Below are 19,446 nucleotides of genomic sequence, written 5' to 3'. Positions count from 1 at the left end.
CAGAACGGACTTCCCAAGGCCACAGAGATAACCACAGACCTGGGCATCAAACTCAGTTTTGTCTGACTTCAAAATTCATGCACTTAATCCATGTATCTCTGCCATTTACCTCCTGTGCAGGGTGTAAAGGCTGAGCAGCGTGGGGTGGGAAGAGCACAGGGAGACTTCCTAGCCATCCAAACACGTTGCCCCCCTTCCCCCGCCACCAGCCCGCCTTTTGCTGAGGCCTGAAGTTCTCAGCCATTTAAGCCTTCATACTAATTATCATCCTCTTCCCTTAGTGCTTTTTAAAAACTGGAACTACTTAAAGGAGGAACACGTTAACCTCCTAACTCCTCAGTGGGAATCAGGCACCCCGAAACTTCCTGTGTTTACCTGGATGAGGATGCTGCAGGGTGGACAGAAGGGGGCGCTGACAGAGGAGCAGGGCATGGAGAAGAAACCAGGCTGATATCACAATTCTGCCTAGCGTCAGTGCTCACTGGGGTCAACAGATGCCCAAACGGGAACACCCCGATCGGGTCAGTGGCACTGGAGTTTTCTGTACAGCCTTGAGGAGGCCTGGCCCGGGGCAAGCAGGGGAGAACCACGCGTCACTCTGTACATGTGAGGCCTGGGGCTAGGACACCAAGGTCCTGACTACTGCAACACCTGCCAATGCAGCTTCAAGCAGGAGGGGACGGTGCCAATGAACAAGCTCCTCATCAGGACTGAAAGGATGAAGCCTCAAAAGCCCCAAACGTCACCCAGGACAAAGACAGGAATATCCAGGAGGCCCCAGGGCAGCTCCATTTTTCTTTCTCCTTTCCTTATAAATCATCTACAGTCCCAACCCCCCTGAAAATACTTACTGTGATAACTGCTCCACAACAGGGACATGGAAAGAAGAGAGAAAAATATTAATGAAGATGAATAAAATATCCACCCCTCACCCTGGGACCATGGAAGTAAAGACTTCTCCACTCCCTGGGGCTTATGCCACAGTCACCCTCCAAGTCCCAGCGAGTGCATTTGGGACCTCAAATGCACCAACCTCCAAATTGCACTCATACACAAGTCCCCGAAGACCAAATATGAGATTTCATTAAAGGGATGCCACTATTGGCTCCTCAGGACTCTTCCCAGCTGGGCAAGGACAGGGAGCAGCCCTGATGAGCTGAAGCAGAGACCGACGGCTCTGCTGTCAGACCATCACCTGGTGTCCCCCTCCTCCCGCCCGCCCCCTGCTTCCAGGGGCACAGAGCAGGCACCGTAGGCCAGGCGCTGTCTATCTGCCCTCTGCATCCTTCCTCTCACTGTAACCAAACCTCTCACTCGCCACACTCCTGCTCATTGTAATGAGACCCCCTCGGATAGCACCGTTCAATTATTTATCAGAGAAAATGACGGCAGCTCTAATGTCATTGGGGAATGGACTATCTCTCCTCCTGACCACAGCCCAGATCATTCTGTACTCTCTGAATTTAGGAGTTGGTGCAGTTTCGAATGGATGCCACCACTGCCCCCTCTGATGGCATGTGGGGCTAACAGCCAAGATCCCTGACTCCAAAACTGAAACTAAGGTTACCTCTGAGATTGAGATGAGGACAAGTTGAAATATAAGGGATAAGAGCCACCTATGGAAACAACCCAAGAATAACCGACAAGGACCTAGTATATAGCACAGGGAATGCTACTCAATATTCTGTAATAACACATGGGAAAAGAATCCGAAAAAGAAAGAATATCCGTAGATGTATAACAGAATCATTAGGCTGTACATATACCTGAAACTAACACAACACTGTAAATCAGCTACACTCCAGTAAAATCAATAAAGGGAAAATTGTTTAAAAAGAAAGGAGAGAAAGAAAAAGAAACAACCCAAGAGACTATCTGAGTAACCTCCCTGAATCCAATGGAAGTTACTTGGAAGAAAGCAACAGATCAAGATGATAACTAAAAGGCTTATTGAAATAACTGCCATTTATTTGTTTAACAAAAAAGGAAATGATGGGTGTAATATCCATCAAGGGTGAGTCCAAAGACACCAGTTTGGCAGCAATTCTCTGGCGCTGTCCTGGGAGCAGGAGCCCGGGGCTGTGTACGAGGCCTTTCTAGCAGCCCCACCCTGAGTGTCAGGTTGGCCTGGTCCAATGACACGCATCACCAGGGTTCTCCAACAAACCACCTGATTCTAAGTCTATGCTCCCCAAGCAGCCTTCTCCTAGTTTGGCCTCTGCCGGGATGGAATGTGCTGTTCAATAGACACAAGGGTCTGATCACTTAAGCAAGTAGATGATGTTCTCCACTACCCATTGGAATTTGGTTTCCCGAGTAGATGAGCCCACAAGGGAAGAAAGTCCTATTCGGCAATCAGGAATATCTGGTTTCATTAGTCATTTTGTATTTCAGTATAACTTAATATTTTGGCATTTCGGGGAGGGCAGGGATGGGGGATGTCTTTGGATATCAGCTCTTTCTAGGATCCTGAGAAGCAGATCCACTCAGTTCTGACAAATTGTGAATGTACAGGGGTGACGACCCCCCTTTAATGGCCTTTAATGCTAACGCGGGTGAACAGACAATCCTCCCTAATCTTTTCCAGCCTCCCTGCTTCCAAACACCTCTGCACTCAGACAGTTCTCTTTTCTTCAAACTGCAACCCTAGGTAGTCTGGAAGAGTCTCAGGAAACTCTCTGCAGTTGGAAAACAGGGCTCTCCAATGAGACCAGTAAGGTCCTTCCCATGCTTCCAAGGCAAGGGGCAAAGGTTCAACCCCCAGTCAGGGAACTAAGATCCCACATGGTGTGTGGGGTAGCAAAAAAACAAACAAGCAGAAATCCTCCCAAAACTATGTCTTTATTGAGACTGTATTCAGACAGGGTTAAGGTTAGAGGGAGAGGCAGGAGGAGAAACATTTATTTCTCTCTTCCTACTTTCTTTCCTTTATTCATGGAGCACTTCATGAATTTGCGTGTCATCCTCGCACAGGGGCCATGCTAAACTTATCGGAATCATCCCAGTGTTAGTCTATGTGCTGCTAAAAGCAAGTGTCTCTTCCTGCTATCATTCACAGGCCCAGGCCCAGGCTCAGGCCCATCTTACCCTCTCATGAGCAACTCATGAGCATCAGGGGATAAGAAATAGAGAAAAATAAGGTTAAGAGGACAGAAAGAGCGGAGAATGAGTAGAATATCGCAAATCCATCTTCCTTCTACTCAGAACAAGGTCAGAACCTTCCAAAAGGCATGTGGAATTTCACCCCACACTCCATTATCCCTCTCACTTCAAACTCTGATCTGCTTAGGCCAGCCTAAGAGTTCTGAACTAATAATCTTTCTCCCACCAGTCCCCAGCGGGAACTGGACACAGCCTTCCTTGTTCAGAGCTCTTTTTAAAAGACCCATGTCTAACTGAACAGATCTAAGATTCAAGACACTCATACTGCATGATGGTGGGTTCTGAATGTAAAGTCAGCACCCAATGAAGAAGCCCCCCTCCCCTCCCTCCCTCGCTGCCTCTCCTCTCCGTGGGGTATTTAGAAATTGCTTTTCTTCTTTTGGCCCTGGATCAGCACAAGATGCTAATGAACATAAGGTGTCTAGAAAAACGCCCCTGTCAGCTGTAGCTCACTCTCCCCAGAACTGCACAGAGGACAGCAGCGGCTCAGTGGGTACAAGCTGTGAACCCAGAACCCCGCCCCAGGCATGCAGCAGTCCACACTATCCGTTTGCCTCCTTTATGCCAAGTTGGCTAAGGTTCTTATGCTGCACGCTCAACGCAACTCTCTGAGACATCAGGAAAATTCACCTTTGGCCCCAGGCCAGACGCACCCAGCCATGGTGCACACTGTGTGTCTTTTAAGAAAGTGTGCATGTGCGTCTTTTCCAAGAATTGAACAGCTTCCTGTCTGATGCTTAGGGAACAGCGATGTTTGCATTTTCAGCTATAGCAATAAAACTCTAAGCATTACACATGCCAGGTCCCACCAATGACTGAGCATCTCCTGATACAAGGTTCCTGAATGAACAATGACCAGAGAGCAATGACCCTGTCTCTAGACTGCAGTCATTCCCTCAACAGGATGAGGACCATACACATTTTCCTCATCAGATACAATCTAGGGCATGCTGGGTCCCCACAAATAAGACAAATAAATGTCATAGTACATGTAAGCAGAGGCTGGCAGGAGGACCCCACAGCCAGACGTCTTCACCAACAAATGCAGACTGGCTGGAGGGAAATCCTCTTAACTCACAGTCAAGTTCCAGGGACCTCGAGGGACCCCCTCACCCAGGATATGCATCAGTAACAGCATGGGCTGTCCAAGAGGTCTACTTCGAAACAACCCTTAAGACTTAGGAATTTTGAAAAGCTAGGAGTCTGAACTACTCAAAGGGAATCCCAGAATGTCTAGAATAGAAAATCCAGAGACTAGACTAGTGAAGATTAAGAGAAGCCTTCCACTCCTACTCCCATCTTCAACTATAGAACATGCTGGTCGAGTGGAAGGCACTAACTCATGGCTCTTACCAGTGATCTCCCTCTTGCTGGTCCTCCCCTCCTCAAATCTGGTGTGCGGATGGCAGGTGTTACATAACATACTTGGGGGATAGCTGTTTCTGAATCCTCTGTCATCACACATTGGGCTTATTTTAACACTTCTCCAATAATATCAGGGTTTTCCTTGCTACGTTTTCTGGTGGATAAGCCTGGTCCTTCCCCTGGCCAGGAAGGTAACCCTAACAGGCTCTTTCCTATGACTGCCTCTCTCTTTTAAAAAAAAAAATCTTTTGGCCACATGGCATGCGGGATCTTAGTTCCTACGATCAGGGATTGAGCCTATGACCCTTACAGTGGAAGCATGGGGTGTTAACCGCCAGACCACCAGGGACGTCCTGGCCTGCCTCTCTCAAGAGTCCCTGAACCTCACTGCTGCTTTTCAAGCCAAACATGAATATATACCATTAGAACTGGAAATTTTGGTATCTAACAATAAGGGAGGGGTGTAAAAAGATCCTAGCACATTCAAACAATGGAATTTTGTGCAACCATTAACCAATTTTTAAAAATAGACTATATGTAGTGACAGAAAATAGGTTCTCCATATACTGAGTAAACACAGGCAAGTTAATAATTAGTAAAATTTGACCCAAAATTTGTCTGGAAAACATGTCTGGAAGCTTTATATATATATACATACATATATATATATATATGTATGTATATAAAAGCATTTTAAAAAAGGATTAGAAAGAAAGACTAAAATGCTAACAGCGACTAGAAAATGGAAGGATCATGGGTGATTATTTTCTTCTGTTTGTATGTATGTATTCTCCAAATATCTCCACCTCATGCGAAGAGTTGACTCATTGGAAAAGACCCTAATGCTGGGAAGGACTGGGGGCAGAAGGAGAAGGGGACGACAGAGGATGAGATGGTTGGATGGCATCACTGACTCGATGGACATGGGTTTGGGTAAACTCTGGGAGTTGGTGATGGACAGGGAGGCCTGGCGTGCTGCAATTCATGGGGTCGCAAAGAGTTGGACATGACTAAGCGACTGAACTGAACTGATTCTCCAAAACTTACCCAGAGGACATTACTTTTGTAATGAGTAAAAACAATCAAAATTATCATACCATCCCCAAATAGGAGGGACTGGTTCTGTGCCATCTTGGGCCGGGGCTACTTGGTGGTTCTCACCCAGCTGGCTGCCAAATCGCACTAGACAACACTACCACTCACCACCAGCCTGAAAAAAGACCCCCAAGCTCATCCTTCCACTGGCTTAACCCGGAAAATGAAGGAGGGAGACAAAACCACAATTCACTGCCACCCAGGGCCTACTTGACCACACCCTCCATCCAAGGCAGGTCTGCACTCACCGGTTCTGCAGTAAGGGTAGGCATTCCATGCTTTTTCATGTATATTCAGGGCTCCCTCTGGGGCCAGCATTCGAACAAACGTGGGCACTTTGCTGTAGTGAGAGAAGGGTTATGAAGAGAAATGGGGGAGAGAGTTAGAAGACAGCGGGCTTCTGTGGCACACCCTCCAGGCCACAGTTCCAGTCTCTTCACTGGGAAGTTGACACTCAAGTTCTCACGAGACCAGCAGGTTACGCTGGTTGTGAAGAGCCAGTGGTCAGAGCCCGACACCCCAGCTCCGCTGGCTACTAAATGCACCTGCAATCCGCCCCATGACCTGCCAGGAACAGCACAGCAGGTGAGGCCCCGGGCTACCTGCTGTGGCTCATCAGTCCCTGCACTATTGTTACACACCCTTCCAGAGCTCACTGGGCCCAGGGCACGACACTACACCCCGCAAGGATGAGATGTCTCTGAGACTGGACCAGAGTGACTGGCTGACTGACTTGGAATAGGGGATCCAAGATGATCTGATATGCTGGGGTCAGTGCTGGGTGGCCAGGAGGGCCCCAGGGCCACCTGCCTCTCAGGACAAAATAGTTTCTTCTATTCAATTCTTATCTCAGGTTACAGAATAGCAGGTATATAAAGTATGAGCACTTTTTTTTTTTTAAGGTATGTATATTCCTCTGCCTTAGTGTTTTTAGTTTTTAAAAAATAGTTATTTATTTGGCTGCGTCGAGTCTTAGTTGTGGCACGTGGGATCTAGTTTCCTGACCAGGGACTGAACCTGGGCCCCCTGCATTGGGAGTGTGGAGTTTTAGCCACTGGTCCACCAGGGGAATCCTCCTCTACTTTAGTTTTTAACTGGTAATCTATGCAGTTTAGCAGGTGTCAACAACCTCATCAGCTTTGGTGCCTGAGGCCTAAGAAAAACGAGCTACCCCCAGGAGAGAGCAAACTTCGAACACAGAGAGCAGCCCTCTGAGACCCACTCACTCACAGCCATACTCATTCAGGGAGCTGTGTGTGCCAGGCACCGGCTACATGCACAAATCACACAGACACGGCCCCTGTCCTCAGGGAGCTTCTGCTCTAGTGAGAAGCGGAACTAACCAGGCAGAGCCCTGTGAGAACACATGAATGGAGAGGTTCCCCCGGGAGAGGAAGGTTTCCATGAAAACACAGAGTAGAGAGTGGGTGGGGCTGAGCTAGACAAGAGGACGGGGGTGGGATGGGAAAAGCTGGGGGGAAGAGAGAGAAGTTCAAAGTAACTGGCATAAGGCATGAGGAGGGGAACACAGGAGAACAAGCCGAGGCTGAGTCACAGAAGATCCTGCATCTACACCACAGAGGATGGACTTTGTCCCGGGGGCAAAGGGCCATCTATAGCTTTAAAGCTGGGGAGCAACAGATCTGGACAGAACACTAGGAGCTGTGCAGAGAAGTGGCAAGTAATCCAGACAAGAGACTGGAAGGAAAGATAAATGCCGGAGATAACCAAGGACATGGACCCAAAGGACTTGATGTGATATGATGAAGAAGGAAGAGGGTGTGGTGAACCCATGGTTTTTGAAATTGGGAAAACTAACAGCTGACAGGAAGGCTTTGATCCTCATGAGGAGAGGTGGCCATGGCATACAGCACTGGTGGTTTGGTTTTATTTTTCTTTTTTAGCAGTTGGGTGTCTTGCAGTTAACAGTAGTGGTGGGGAGGGAATTCCCTGGTGGTGAAGTGGCTAAGACATGGGCTTTCATTGCTGTGGACCCAGGTTCAATCCTTGGTTGGGGGACTAACTCTCCACAAGCTTCACGGCATGGCCAATAAAAAGACTAGCAGTTGCTGCTGCTAAGTCGCTTCAGTCGTGTCCGACTCTGTGCGACCCCATAGACGGCAGCCCACCAGGCTCCGCCGTCCCTGGGATTCTCCAGGCAAGAATACTGGAGTGGGTTGCCATTTCCTTCTCCAGTGCATGAAAGGGAAAAGTGAAAGTGAAGTCGCTCAGTCGTGTCCGACTCTTAGCGACCCCATGGACTGTAGCCTACCAGGCTTCTCCATCCATGGGATTTTCCAGGCAAGAGTACTGGAGTGGGGTGCCATTGCCTTCTCCGAGACTAGCAGTAGGTAGGTTCAAAACTTCTACCCTCTCCATAAGGAAGAGGGTGAGACAGGGCCTACCCTCTACATGTAGACCTTCCTCGACTGAGTCTTGAGGAACCAACCGGCCCCTGCTACCAGCCTCACTATCTCTTTTCAAAGTTCTCATTAAAAAATGTTGGGCTGGCCAAAAAGTTTGTTGGGTTTTTCTGCAGCATCTTATGGAAAAACCTGAATGAACTTTGTGGCCAACCCAATACAACTACACTACAAGGAAGGTTTGTCCTGAGCCTGACTCTCATCAATGGCTCAGAAAGAATGGGTTGGCAGTCAGCTCAAAGGTCGAAGGGGAGGCGTAGAGGGAAAAGAGCACAATGGGGAGGACATGGGATTGTGGTGAAATTTTTTTCCCCACTTCAGTACTGCTCTCCATGCTCTGGCACTCACAGAACCCTGGACCACCCCCGCCGCCCCGGGCTGGCCCTTCCACATCCCTAGAGCAGACTTCAATTAGCAGTTTTACCAAATGAAAATGGAACTGCTTTTTCAGTTGAACTGACTAGAGATTAAGGTTCAGGTCTATGTTGCACAGCAATGCGAATGTACTTAATGCCACTTAATGGTAAAAACAGTGAATTTCGTTTTGTATATATCTTACCACAATTATAAAAAGAAATAGAAGGCTTATTTTTTCCAGTACTGGGTCGTTTCTAAAACAAACTTGATTCAACATCCACTTGAGCTGGTCCATGTTTACTATGACTTTCAATGTTCTTTGGGCCAGTTTACAGTTTATTGAAATATTACTGTCTTGGTTAGGGATTCAGCAATTGTGTGATTTGCAACAGATTCTGGTACACAAATCAGTTTGTGCCATACTTTTAGATACTTAATGGCTTTAAGCTAAAGAGAGGTGCCAAAATTTCTCCAGGACCCGATTTCATAACATCAGAATTTAAAATACTATCTGAAACCACAATTCTACTTTTAGGCACATTTATTATAGATTTACACACACTGAACACATCAAAGGATCTGTGCAGAAGGAGTTTTAGTGGAGGACTGCCTGTGAACATGTGGAAATAATGGTAAATATACTTCAAGACTAGCAAAACCACTGCCAGCACGTCTGTTCATAGACTACATGTGCTTTAAAAGAGGCCAAATATGCTGACAGTGAAACAGCCATGATAAGAGAAGAAAGAAGAGATCCCATCTCTGTCAGATAACATAACAATAAAGGAAATGAACACCCACTTACATACACACACACACACACACACACACACTTTGTACTCACAGACAATAAAAGGGCCCACAAGAAGATAAGCACTATCACTTCTGGGGACTAGGAGCCTGGTGGGGCAAGTAATACTTTAAAAACAAACAAAACAGCCTTTAAAAGAGCAAAGAAGAACCACCTCTACCCACTGTCACAGGTGAAGCAACTTGAGTAACCGGCCAACAGTAGAAACACCCGCAATGAGCCGCCATCTGCACTGACAACAGGCCGCCACCCTGGCTCTGCCGCGGGGCACCTACCTCTGTAAGTGGTAGATCTTGTGTGTGTATTGGCCTTTCTCGCCGTCCTTCTCATAGGGCTCGTTCACCAGGACCTCCACGCCTTCACCACCACCCGTTTCATTTTTGCTGGCCTCAGCCACAGAATACAGCTGCCCTACTTGATACTGAAGGAATACAGAGAGGGGAGTTACTACCAACGCAGAATCTTCTTGAGGGCTGCACACAGTCGCGTTGCCGGGAGCTGTCCAGTGAGATGGCTCTGGGACCCCTGAATCCAGGGGATCATCCCACAGTTCCTAATGTGGCCTGGCCCAAATCCCCCCAGAGCCACTGACAACGCTGCTCTGTGGCCTTTCTTTAGCCATCAGAGGTGTCTAATTTTGTCCTTCCCTTTTGCACATCCTCCTTCAAGGAGGCAGGTTAATATACTTCACCTCACACCACTATCCAGAAAATAGATTATAGAATGCAAGGTAGTTTTTGTTTTGTCCCTGACTCTGGTCCCAGATCCCCAAACAAGATCGAGCTGGTTGCTAGAAGCCTCTTTATCCCATCCCCTTTAACGGATGTGACTTTCTATAAACAAACGCAACCAACGCTCTGTGAAATCCACAACCCTCACTGTAACACGGGCTCATCTTTTTGCTTCTGCTCCAGCACCGGGCCCCTCTTCCCCTGCCAGCACCTCAGGGAGAAGTCTTGCAGGCAACCAAATCTCCTGATGCTTTCCTGATTCCTGGTGGGGCTGAAGCAAGTGCCCTGCTTCTCGTATTCCATAGCACAGATTCCTATCCCATGGTGCTGGCCAGATGCACCCTCTAGGTTGGCACTTACTAGGTGGCCAAAGCCTAGTTTTCCTTTATTTGGGTCACATGCCACCCTATCAAGTCACCAGTCAAGATTGCTGGCCTCCTCTGATCCCCTCAGGACAACACGGTATGAAGGCCAATGATCTTAGCAGTGCCCAGGCCTGGCCCTTCTGTTTAGAGGGGAAAACAAGGTAAAAAGAGAATAAACAGCAGCTGTTAAAGCAGGAAGTTACATCTATACCAAAGGACGCCTCTTCCCTGTCATGGCCAATGCCACCAGCCACAACAGTTTAGGGAGGAAAAGAGAAAAGGGTACTTGATTACAGGTTGGGGGAGAGGTGGGGATCGAGGTTTCCCTCACCCCTCCACACTCCCTCCCCAAGCTCCTGGTACTCCCGGGAGTGAAAGACAAAGGTCTTTCTCTCCTTGAAATTAAAGCAGAAAAGCTGTGTCTCTGGGCAGCTGCCACGGAAGCTACTGCCTGCAGCAGCAAGGAGCAGTGAGGCTTCCCCCGCTTCGCCTCAGCCTGGGGAGGCCACTCTAGTCAGCAGCCTCTCGAGCTTGGCAGGGATGTTTCTGGGCAAAACCTGCAACGTGAAGCAGCACGCCAGGACAAATCACTGTTCACCACAAGGCTAGAAGAACCCACCTTCCAAAGCAAATACACAGCACAAGATGCCAAGGAAAGACCCAAGCAAACCAGCAAGGCTCCGTTGATCCCGTGAAGAGGCACGTCTGGGTGAGAGCCAGTCACCTTGACCTTGCAACTCCAGAGTTACATCAGGGCTACCTCAATGCCCCCAGGGAACCCCAAGCTGTCCCAGTGCCTTTCCAAGTCCAACCCCTAATAGAGGCATCCATGAAAACCCCTAGCAAGTGGGTCAGGGTTTGGCTGAGCCAGGGGATCCTAAGCAGCAGCAGTGAATCTGTTTCAGAGAAGAGTCATGAGAACATCTAACCACTGACTCAGCAATCCTAAAGGGCAGGCTGGGGAAAGGGCCTGGTGGAGGGGACTGGGTTGCTGGCTGGTGGTGCTGTTTGGGGAGGTGCCCACACATTGACTAATCCCCTTCATTTGGTTCCTCTTCAGCTGCAGGAATCAGAGGGCAGGCTGTAAGAGGATCAGTGTGCTGGGCTGGCATCTTTCCCTTTTAATCTCTCTTGATATTCTGATCCTTTAATCTCAATGAGACATGTGAAGGCGGTTTTGTTAATCCAAAGGAGTGAGCAAGACTGGCCCCCACAAGCCACCAGTGAGGGACACTTTTCATGTCAGAGGGTTCCCTTTGGCACTGGGGCTCCGCACCCTGTGAAAGCAGAAAGCAGCCAGACTCCGATGGTGTAGAGGTGGGGGCTCGGGGTCAGAACATTAAATCAGATAAAGAGCCTTGGGGAGACCAGGACTGCAGCCTCCTCTGGCCCAGAACAGGGCTTCCTGCCCTGGAGAGCTGCTCCTTTGCTCCCAAGAACTAAGGAAAACAGAGGCCCCACCATGCTGGCAATATGGAAGTGGGAGCCCAGGAAGATGTAGTGGGTGGGCCTGAAACATGTCGTGAAAAACAGCACAGCTGTTGGCCCCACCTCCATGGCCCTGCCAAGCCAGGTACCAAAGGGGCCTGGTGCCGTGCATCTCTGGATAGGAGAAGTAAAACAGCACTATCCACAGGAGGAGGAAAAGGCGGGCTGTACTGAGTAAGGAGCCACTGGTGGACACAGCACATTCAGAGGCCACAGCTCTCTGGCTCTAATGCGGAACATATAGGAGCCCTGCCCAGTGTTAGATCAAAGGCTCCAGCCAGCCACAGCCGATTTCACCCCCAAACATTGACTCAAGCCATTGGGATGGTCATGAAGATAGGGTCTTCTCTCTTCTCTTCCCCTTCCCAAATGATAAAGCTACAAGGGCCTCCAACTGGGAAGCGAACCCAACCCCCATGTGACACTGGGCTGTTCCCAGGGGAGCCGTGAGTCAGGATAGGTTATCAATAAAGACTCTGAGAAGGCTGGTCATTACTTATTTCTTCTAGGGCTTCCCAACTCAAGATCTTCTGATTTTCTGGAACTAAGGTTTAGCCAGCCAAAGAGCAGCTCCTGCTTCAACCCGACACAGGCCAAGCACCACTTCCTCATCGGTGGTTTCTGGCTGGGAACGGGTTGACCATCACCAGGCTTACAGATGAATCCCGACCTGGGCTTACTTCCCAAGCTTCTGCTTTCAGGCTTGGTTCACCCCACCTCACCACTTCCTCAAGGCTCCAAAAGAAAAAACAAACAAACAAGCCATTGCAAACTGAAAACCACCAACTGCAGATGCTCTCAAGGTGTCTTCCCCTTTCCCGCCCTTCGTGACCCCACCACGAGCAATCGGTCCAGAGCTGCCCTGGACAAGTGCCGGCCCTCCTGGATGTGCCGCCTCGCTCAGACATTCCCACTTGTCATTAAAATCGAGAAACTCCCTGTGAGAAAAGATCCGTTTCACCCCTAAATGCCACTTGGAGGTGCTCCTGAATTCCCGGGGGGCATATGCCTCACTGGGGTGTGGGACCTTGCTGTACAGCACAGAGGGAGTCACCGGACCCCCAGGAGCAGAGTTTCACGGCAAGTGACATGCTGGGCCTTCTTGTCTGGTCTCCTGGTTTGGAAAATCATCACTTGTTACTTTTTCATAAAGAGAGCAAAGACCCCAAAGGAGATGGGTTAGCAGGGACTGCCCCCCCTCAAGCCCAACAGCTGTCAGCCCAAGCACGTGATTCCCAGGCCCCCAGTACATCTCAGGGGTCACAGCATCCATCCAGCCATCCCCTCGCCCAGCCTCTCGAGTCTCACTTCTCTTAGCCTCCTCTTCCGGAACTCCCCTGTCGTGTCCGAGGTCCACCCCGACCCCTCCCCCAGGTCTCCACAGCTCTCAACGGAGATGCAGCCCACCCCGGGGGGGCCAATGCCTGCCCACCCTCCCTCTCATCTCAAGTGTGCTGCAGGTTCTGTTGGCCTGATCTCATTTTGCAACGGACCATTTCATATGTGGAACCGAGTGGAAGTGCTCAAGGGAAAGAGTGACTGAGAGCAGCACCGTGGCTGAGCAGCTTCACCCAAAGTTTAGCTTAGCTGGAAGCTGGGGGCTGTGTCGGTTCTGAAGGGATCAAAGAACAAGCTGAGCTGGGAGAGGAGCGTGAAGGAAGTTCAGAGGAAGGGCGGGACGAGGGAGGCTCCAGGGCAGTGTTCTGCTGTTCCAGAGACCGACTCTGAGTCAGCTCAGCCTATGAACCTTCGTGTGGTCAATTGTGCCAGATCGCCATTCACGAGGACATCAGGCCCAAGAACCATAAAAGGACAGAGGCCAAGCCAAGCCCATTTGTCATTCCCTGCCCTCCGTAAAAGGAGTGTTCTGGCCTCAGCCTTCCTAGCAGTCACCTAAGTGTGGCGAGGAAGGGCCTCGGAGATTTCAGCCCTGCTGGTTTGCTGCACAACCACAGAGGTCCAGGCACGCCTCCCTGTCAAGTCACGGAGGTCTCAGAAATGCACGTCCTTTATCTCCTCAGTAACATGTCCCCAAACGGGCAGAGTTCCAGCAGGTGGGGGGTGGGGGTGGGGGCTGGTTTTGTGTCTATCCACAGTTATCTTGCTGGCCAACAGCTTGAGACAGGTCACACACAGTTGGTCAGATACATTAAGTGCCTTCCCGCAATTGAAAATCGCACCAAGAAAATTCACACTGAGTACTGATTATCTCTATGCTAGGACAAACATGAAAACCACACGAAGATACTAGTGTGGGCTGCCTGGAGCCCAGCTGAGCTGAGGGTCACAAGCAAGCATCTCCAACTCTGGATAAGAAGAGGAAAAAGGACTTACCTCCTCTACAGACACAGGTAGGATGACTCGACTGCAAGAGAGGGAAAACAGAGGGTCAGCCTGGGGCTCTGAAAGCATCGTCCTGGAACAGGACATGTTGTTGCCCGAGACACTGCACTCACTGTCAGAACCCCAGCAGAGAACGGCCTCCTGAGTGCTTCAAGGCTGGGACCCTCAGTCCCTTCTGGCACCCCATTCAGAGCCCCGCGATTCAGTGCACACCCATCCCCTCAACAGGTACTTCCTAGGCCTCTGGCTCATGTTTGGAGCTGTCTTCTCCTCCCTCTCCCCAGCAAATACCTTCCCCAAAAAGACTTGCTGATGAGTCTGCCTCTCTCTGTTAACACAGGAGGGTATCACAGGAGGACCCATCCCTGTACACTCCGAAGCCAAGATGGGGATTCAGGCCCAAACAAGCAGGCCCTGGAGACTGACATCTCTGGGGATCCTACCTCCCAACAGCAGCCCTCAACATGAAAAGTTAGGAAGGGGCCAAGCTCCTTGGAGCATTAATCACCCTAAGAGCACGTGCCAACCATCTCAGGGTCAGATAGTACAAGCCACTACCACAAAGCCACCAAGAAAGGACACCTAACTCGTGTTCTAACTTCCAGAAGCTGTCCAAAGGCACCCCAACCCATCACTTTATTTTCCTTCTCCTCCATTTCCATGATGACCAATTTTGCTGGAGGTACCGCCAGTCAGTCACCTGGTGGAGAAGCCATGACCAGCAAAACCCCAGACCGGTCAGAACTCCACACACACAGAGAGGTGTGAGGGCCAGGCCCCTGCTCAAGGTGGCTTGCATTTGTAATGCAGGGCAACAGCCAACCCCCAGCTCAGAGCTGGGATCTGAGAGTTGAGACAAAAATGCTTGGCTGTATTCCTACCAATCAAGCCAGCTCCCAAGCTCAGATTCTCCATTCCCAGACCCTAGCTGGGAGCCCCTGGAGCCTCCCGCATCTTGTGTGCTCCGCTCTCCTTCCTGGGCCACGGTTCTGCCAATCGGGACCCTTGCTCCAGGCTGGTAAATAGCCCGCTCACTATTCTCTAGTCCCGCAAAGATCCCCAGACAGCAAGAGGCACCCAGAGGCGTCTGAGAAAAACATCTCAGTCAAAGCAAGGCACGGAGCAGGAAAGTAGCAGGAAAAACAACATGGGTTCCAAGTCTTTACTACCGGCTAACTCTCCTCCTCTAGGATGACTCAAATAACGTAAACCTTGCAGGTTTTTGGAAGCTGCCTCTAATGCTCTCCTCTCATCAGAGAGAGCTGACGGCGCAGAGAAATACTTCCAATGTGGAGGCCACAATTTCTGCACCCTCAGAAGAAACTTCCTAGAAAACAATACACCTTTTATCTTCAAGAACAATGGTAAAAAAAAAATCACATCGAAGAATTTGCAGAAATCAAATCAAGGAGAATTCTGCAAGAGGAAGTGTTGGACAACCTTCAGACCCTGGGTGGGCACTGAATCTCCACCCGAGAGAGACCAGCATCAGTCAGTTCCAGACAGGATGCTCTGATGCTGTGACAGGACAGCGGCACACCCAGGTGCTTCTCCCTGGCTCCCTGGGAGCAAAACCACTTCAGCAGCAATAGGGTGCAATTGCAAAGGACAGGGCCACAGAGGCCGTGCGGGGCTGGGACCAGAGCCTCGCTCACTTCACTGTGACCTTCACTCGCAGTCTCTCTAGAGCTGCAGCGCTGTAGCCACAGCCAAGCATCTCTGATGCCCCCCTCTGGGCCCCCCCACCCAAGGATGCACACACACACACACACACACATGCCCGAACACACCCAGGGCACAAGTTGAGCAGGAAGGAAACGCAGATGCCAGGCGGGCTCTGTGTCCCTGGCACCTTGGACCTTTCCCTGGCGGGCTTCAAGGGGAGGAGAACAAAGACTGGGAGGGGAGGCTCTCTCTTCAAAATTCACTCAGATCTCTTCTGAAGGTCCCTTCCCTTCCCCGCCTGACCATCTGCACAAAAACTACAGGTTTCTACAGATGCTAGGATTCGACTGGGAATAGACAAAAGAATCAGGACAGTGGGAAAAGTCTGTCATCTGGACAGTCAAGATTAAAAGTCCAAGTGCACCCAACCCTCCTCTTGCTGGCTTCCCAAGCAAGATTCTTCCTCCTCACCACACAAAACTCTGTGCTCTGGCTGAATCAGCGTCATATTGGATGTCAGGTAACAGAGTGGAGGGACTTCGAAATAACGCTCTTCAGACGAGATGTCAAGCTGAAATGACACCTGGGTCTCTTCCCTTTGCTATCCAAAACTCCACACTAGGTCCTAAATGTCCTAAACACCTCCAAGGAGCAGGCCAGCTGGAATGGGGCAAAGTCCTTTCACTGACAAAATGGAAACAGCTCTCAGCACACCTGCCTGGCTACCAAGTGAGGTCCACCAGTTGCTCTCTACCCCGACATCTCCCACTTCCAGACACCTCCCACTTCCTAACTTCCTGGGCTTCTGGCTCAATGCTGTCCACTTGCCCTCCACTCCAGGAAGTATGGTTTCCCTGAAAGTTCTGCACGTATACATCCAATCTCCCCTCTCCCCCAACCCCCTGTCTCCAATCTCTCCTCTTGGAAGAAGAGAAAAAGAAAAGTCCTAGGATGTTTACTCGGAGAAGGCAATGGCATCCCACTCCAGTACTCTTGCCTGGAAAATCCCGTGGATGGAGGAGCCTGGTGTAGGCTACAGTCCATGGGGTCGCTACAAGTCGGACACGACTGAGCGACTTCACTTTTACTTTTCCCTTTCACGCACTGGAGAAGGAAATGGCAACCCACTCCAGTATTCTTGCCTGGAGAATCCTAGGGACTGCAGATTCTGGTGGGCTGCCGTCTATAGGGTCGCAAAGAGTCGGACACGACTGAAGCGACTTAGCAGCAGCAGCAGGATGTTTACTTGGAACCATGAGCTTCTGGAACGGATCGCCTCATATTCAAAAGATGTAGCAATCCAGACATCCCCACCTGTCATCCAGTCCCCTGGATTTCATGAGCAAGCCCATCTCCCTGCAACTCCTACGAGAAGTCACTTGTGCCCCACCCCACCCACCCTCACTACTCAGAAACTCCCTCACTCGACACCGGTTTTCCTCAGTTAATGGCTTGATGACAAACATCAATTTGTCAGAGCAATTTCCCCATCTCTTTGTACCAAGACTGAGAATCCTCCAGAGACAGCCTGGCCCTGCCCGCCCCCAACCCCAACTCTAACAACTGATTATGAGTATATTTACTCACAATCATACTTTTACCAAACTGTCTTCCTCCCTAACACCCTGGCCCTCTCCATCATCATAATCCTCGCTTCAGCCCCTGCCCAATATTTTCTGGACTCCTCACCCTAGTGTCCCTAAGTCCCAAGCAATCATCCTTTTTCCTTGAATACTTCCTCCTCTGTGTCCAGCACTTAAGACACATGTCACACGGCCAGTCCCCTGCTATCTCCTCATACCCCTTCCCTGTCATTCAGCCTGGCCGGGTCTCCCTAGTCCATTTCCTGTGTCTGCTTAACACAGTCCTTGCCCTGATGCCTAAGGCAACACTCCTCACACCCCAGGTGGCCCTCCACACTCCACCCATCATCTCAAGTCCATTCCAGAAGCTATCTTACCTGATCTCCTAGTGCCCCTTGGCAGTATTCTGGCCGAACCCCCTCCCCACCCCTAGCCCTGTCTGCCCTTGTCTAACTGTTCCTGGGCCACTCGGACAACTCCTCCCTCTCCCGGGGGTCCTCTCTGCCACTCCTGCAGCTCTGGCTGGCCCCTTCCTCCCTCAGCCTCCACTCCAGGATCACCCCACGTCTCATCCAGCGCTTTCGATTCCTCCTCATGCCCTATCCCGCTCTCACTGTCCCCTTGACCTCATCCCAGGCCTGCCTGACACTCTTTGTCCCCTCAGCCTCTCCTCAGGCCTACTCGGTCCTCGCTGCCCCTTGGGCCCCACCTCAGGTGCTGTATCCCTCCCTCTCTACCCCCGTTCGGCCCACCTCCGGCCCTGTCCGGCCCTGGCTGTTCCTTCAGCCCCTGCTGGGCCGTCCAATAACCCATCCAGCGCTCTCCATGCCGTCGGGCCCCGTCCGGCCGCTGCATCCCCTCCGCCAGGCCATCAGCCTCCCTGGTCGTCATCCTCGACTCTCCCTCCCTCCTCGCTTCCGCACGGCCGGCTGGACACTCACTACTCCTTGAGCAGCACCATGTCGCTTCGCGGCTCGGCGGCTGCCTGCTGCCCGTCCAGCCTCCCGCCCGCTTCCTGACGGCCGCTCTCCCCGTGGCCCGGCCCGGCCCGGCTGCCTGTGCGCCTTCGTCGTGGTTTGCTCTGTCCCCGCCGCTCTCGCTGCGGTCGCCGCGCCGGCTCCTGCGGCCCCGGCCTCGCCGCCTCCCGCGCCGCTGCCGACGCCGCCCGGAGCTCCGGTTCCGCAGCGCCGCGCGGGGGCGGGGCGTCTCTGCGGCAACCAGAGCGTCACGCGCCGCGCTGCGCGCTGACCTCAGCGCGAAGGCGGAGCCTTCTCGGGCCCGCCCCGTCCCGTCCTTAAGTGGGCCGCGTTGGCCCCCGCGTCCCTGGTGGGTCCGCGTGTAAGCAAGATCCGAGCAGTAGGCGGGGCCGACACCTAGGTGTCCCGCAGGGTCCTAGGATGACTGTTCATCTGCAGGCGGAACAGATGCCACTGTGCGGTTGGGCCTGACCTGTGGTGGTTTGAGATCTAGGAAAAGGTTGTATTAAAAAATGTTAATAATGGCCAAGTTTATGTGCACGTAAGGGCTTGACTCCTCACGACAGCTGTATATCAGAAATGTCTTATTACTGTCCCCATTGACAGGTGAAGAGGAGGCAGAGGTCAAGAGACTAGCTCAAGAAAAAAAGAAAAGAGAGAGAGACACTTGCTGAAGTCCAAAGCTAGCATGTGATGGGGCCGAGGTTTTTACCCTGCAGTCAATAGTCTAATGTCTTTTATCCAAAAAGTTATTTGCTGAGGGTCTGCTGTGCATCAAAATCTGTGCTTTTGTTGAGTGAGCAAGTGAAATGAAAGTGTTAGTTGCTCAGTCATGTCCGACTCTGCAATCCCATGACTGTAGCCCACCAGGCTCCTCTGTCCATGGAATTCTGCAGTCAAGAATACTGGAGAGTGGGTTGCCATTCCATTTTCCAGGGGATCTTCCCCGCCCAGGGATTAAACCCAGATCTCCTGCATTGCAGGGCAAATTCTTTACCACCTGAACCAACAGGGAAGCTTGAGTGAGCAAGGCAGATATCATCTTGCCCTTAGGGAACTCCCCAGATCACCTGGGGGTGGT

The 19,446-nt window shown here is 51.0% G+C and overlaps 1 protein-coding gene and 1 non-coding gene across 2 annotated transcripts in view; both read right to left on the bottom strand.

Annotated features, from left to right (window-relative positions):
- The window catches only part of PITPNA (phosphatidylinositol transfer protein alpha), a 34,385-nt gene extending 15,811 nt beyond the window's left edge, over positions 1 to 18,574 (bottom strand). Inside the window, exons 1-5 of the mRNA XM_081580108.1 lie at positions 18,330 to 18,574; positions 14,132 to 14,162; positions 9,489 to 9,634; positions 5,871 to 5,962; positions 852 to 859 (exon numbers count right to left, since the gene is read on the bottom strand). Coding sequence (XP_081436234.1) covers positions 852 to 859; positions 5,871 to 5,962; positions 9,489 to 9,634; positions 14,132 to 14,162; positions 18,330 to 18,349 — 297 coding nt within the window. The 5' untranslated portion in view covers positions 18,350 to 18,574. The remainder of the gene's footprint in view (positions 1 to 851; positions 860 to 5,870; positions 5,963 to 9,488; positions 9,635 to 14,131; positions 14,163 to 18,329) is intronic.
- On the bottom strand, positions 2,929 to 3,032 carry LOC145543927 (U6 spliceosomal RNA). Its single transcript, XR_014081169.1, has one exon. It is a non-coding gene; the product is annotated as a U6 spliceosomal RNA (small nuclear RNA).
- Positions 18,575 to 19,446: the final 872 nt, after the last annotated feature.

The sequence above is a fragment of the Giraffa tippelskirchi genome, chromosome 3 (assembly GCF_054371585.1).
Source record: "Giraffa tippelskirchi isolate mGirTip1 chromosome 3, T2T-mGirTip1v1.2.pri, whole genome shotgun sequence".
NCBI classification, from domain to species: domain Eukaryota; kingdom Metazoa; phylum Chordata; class Mammalia; order Artiodactyla; family Giraffidae; genus Giraffa; species Giraffa tippelskirchi.
This window is presented reverse-complemented; position numbering and strand designations above follow the sequence as displayed.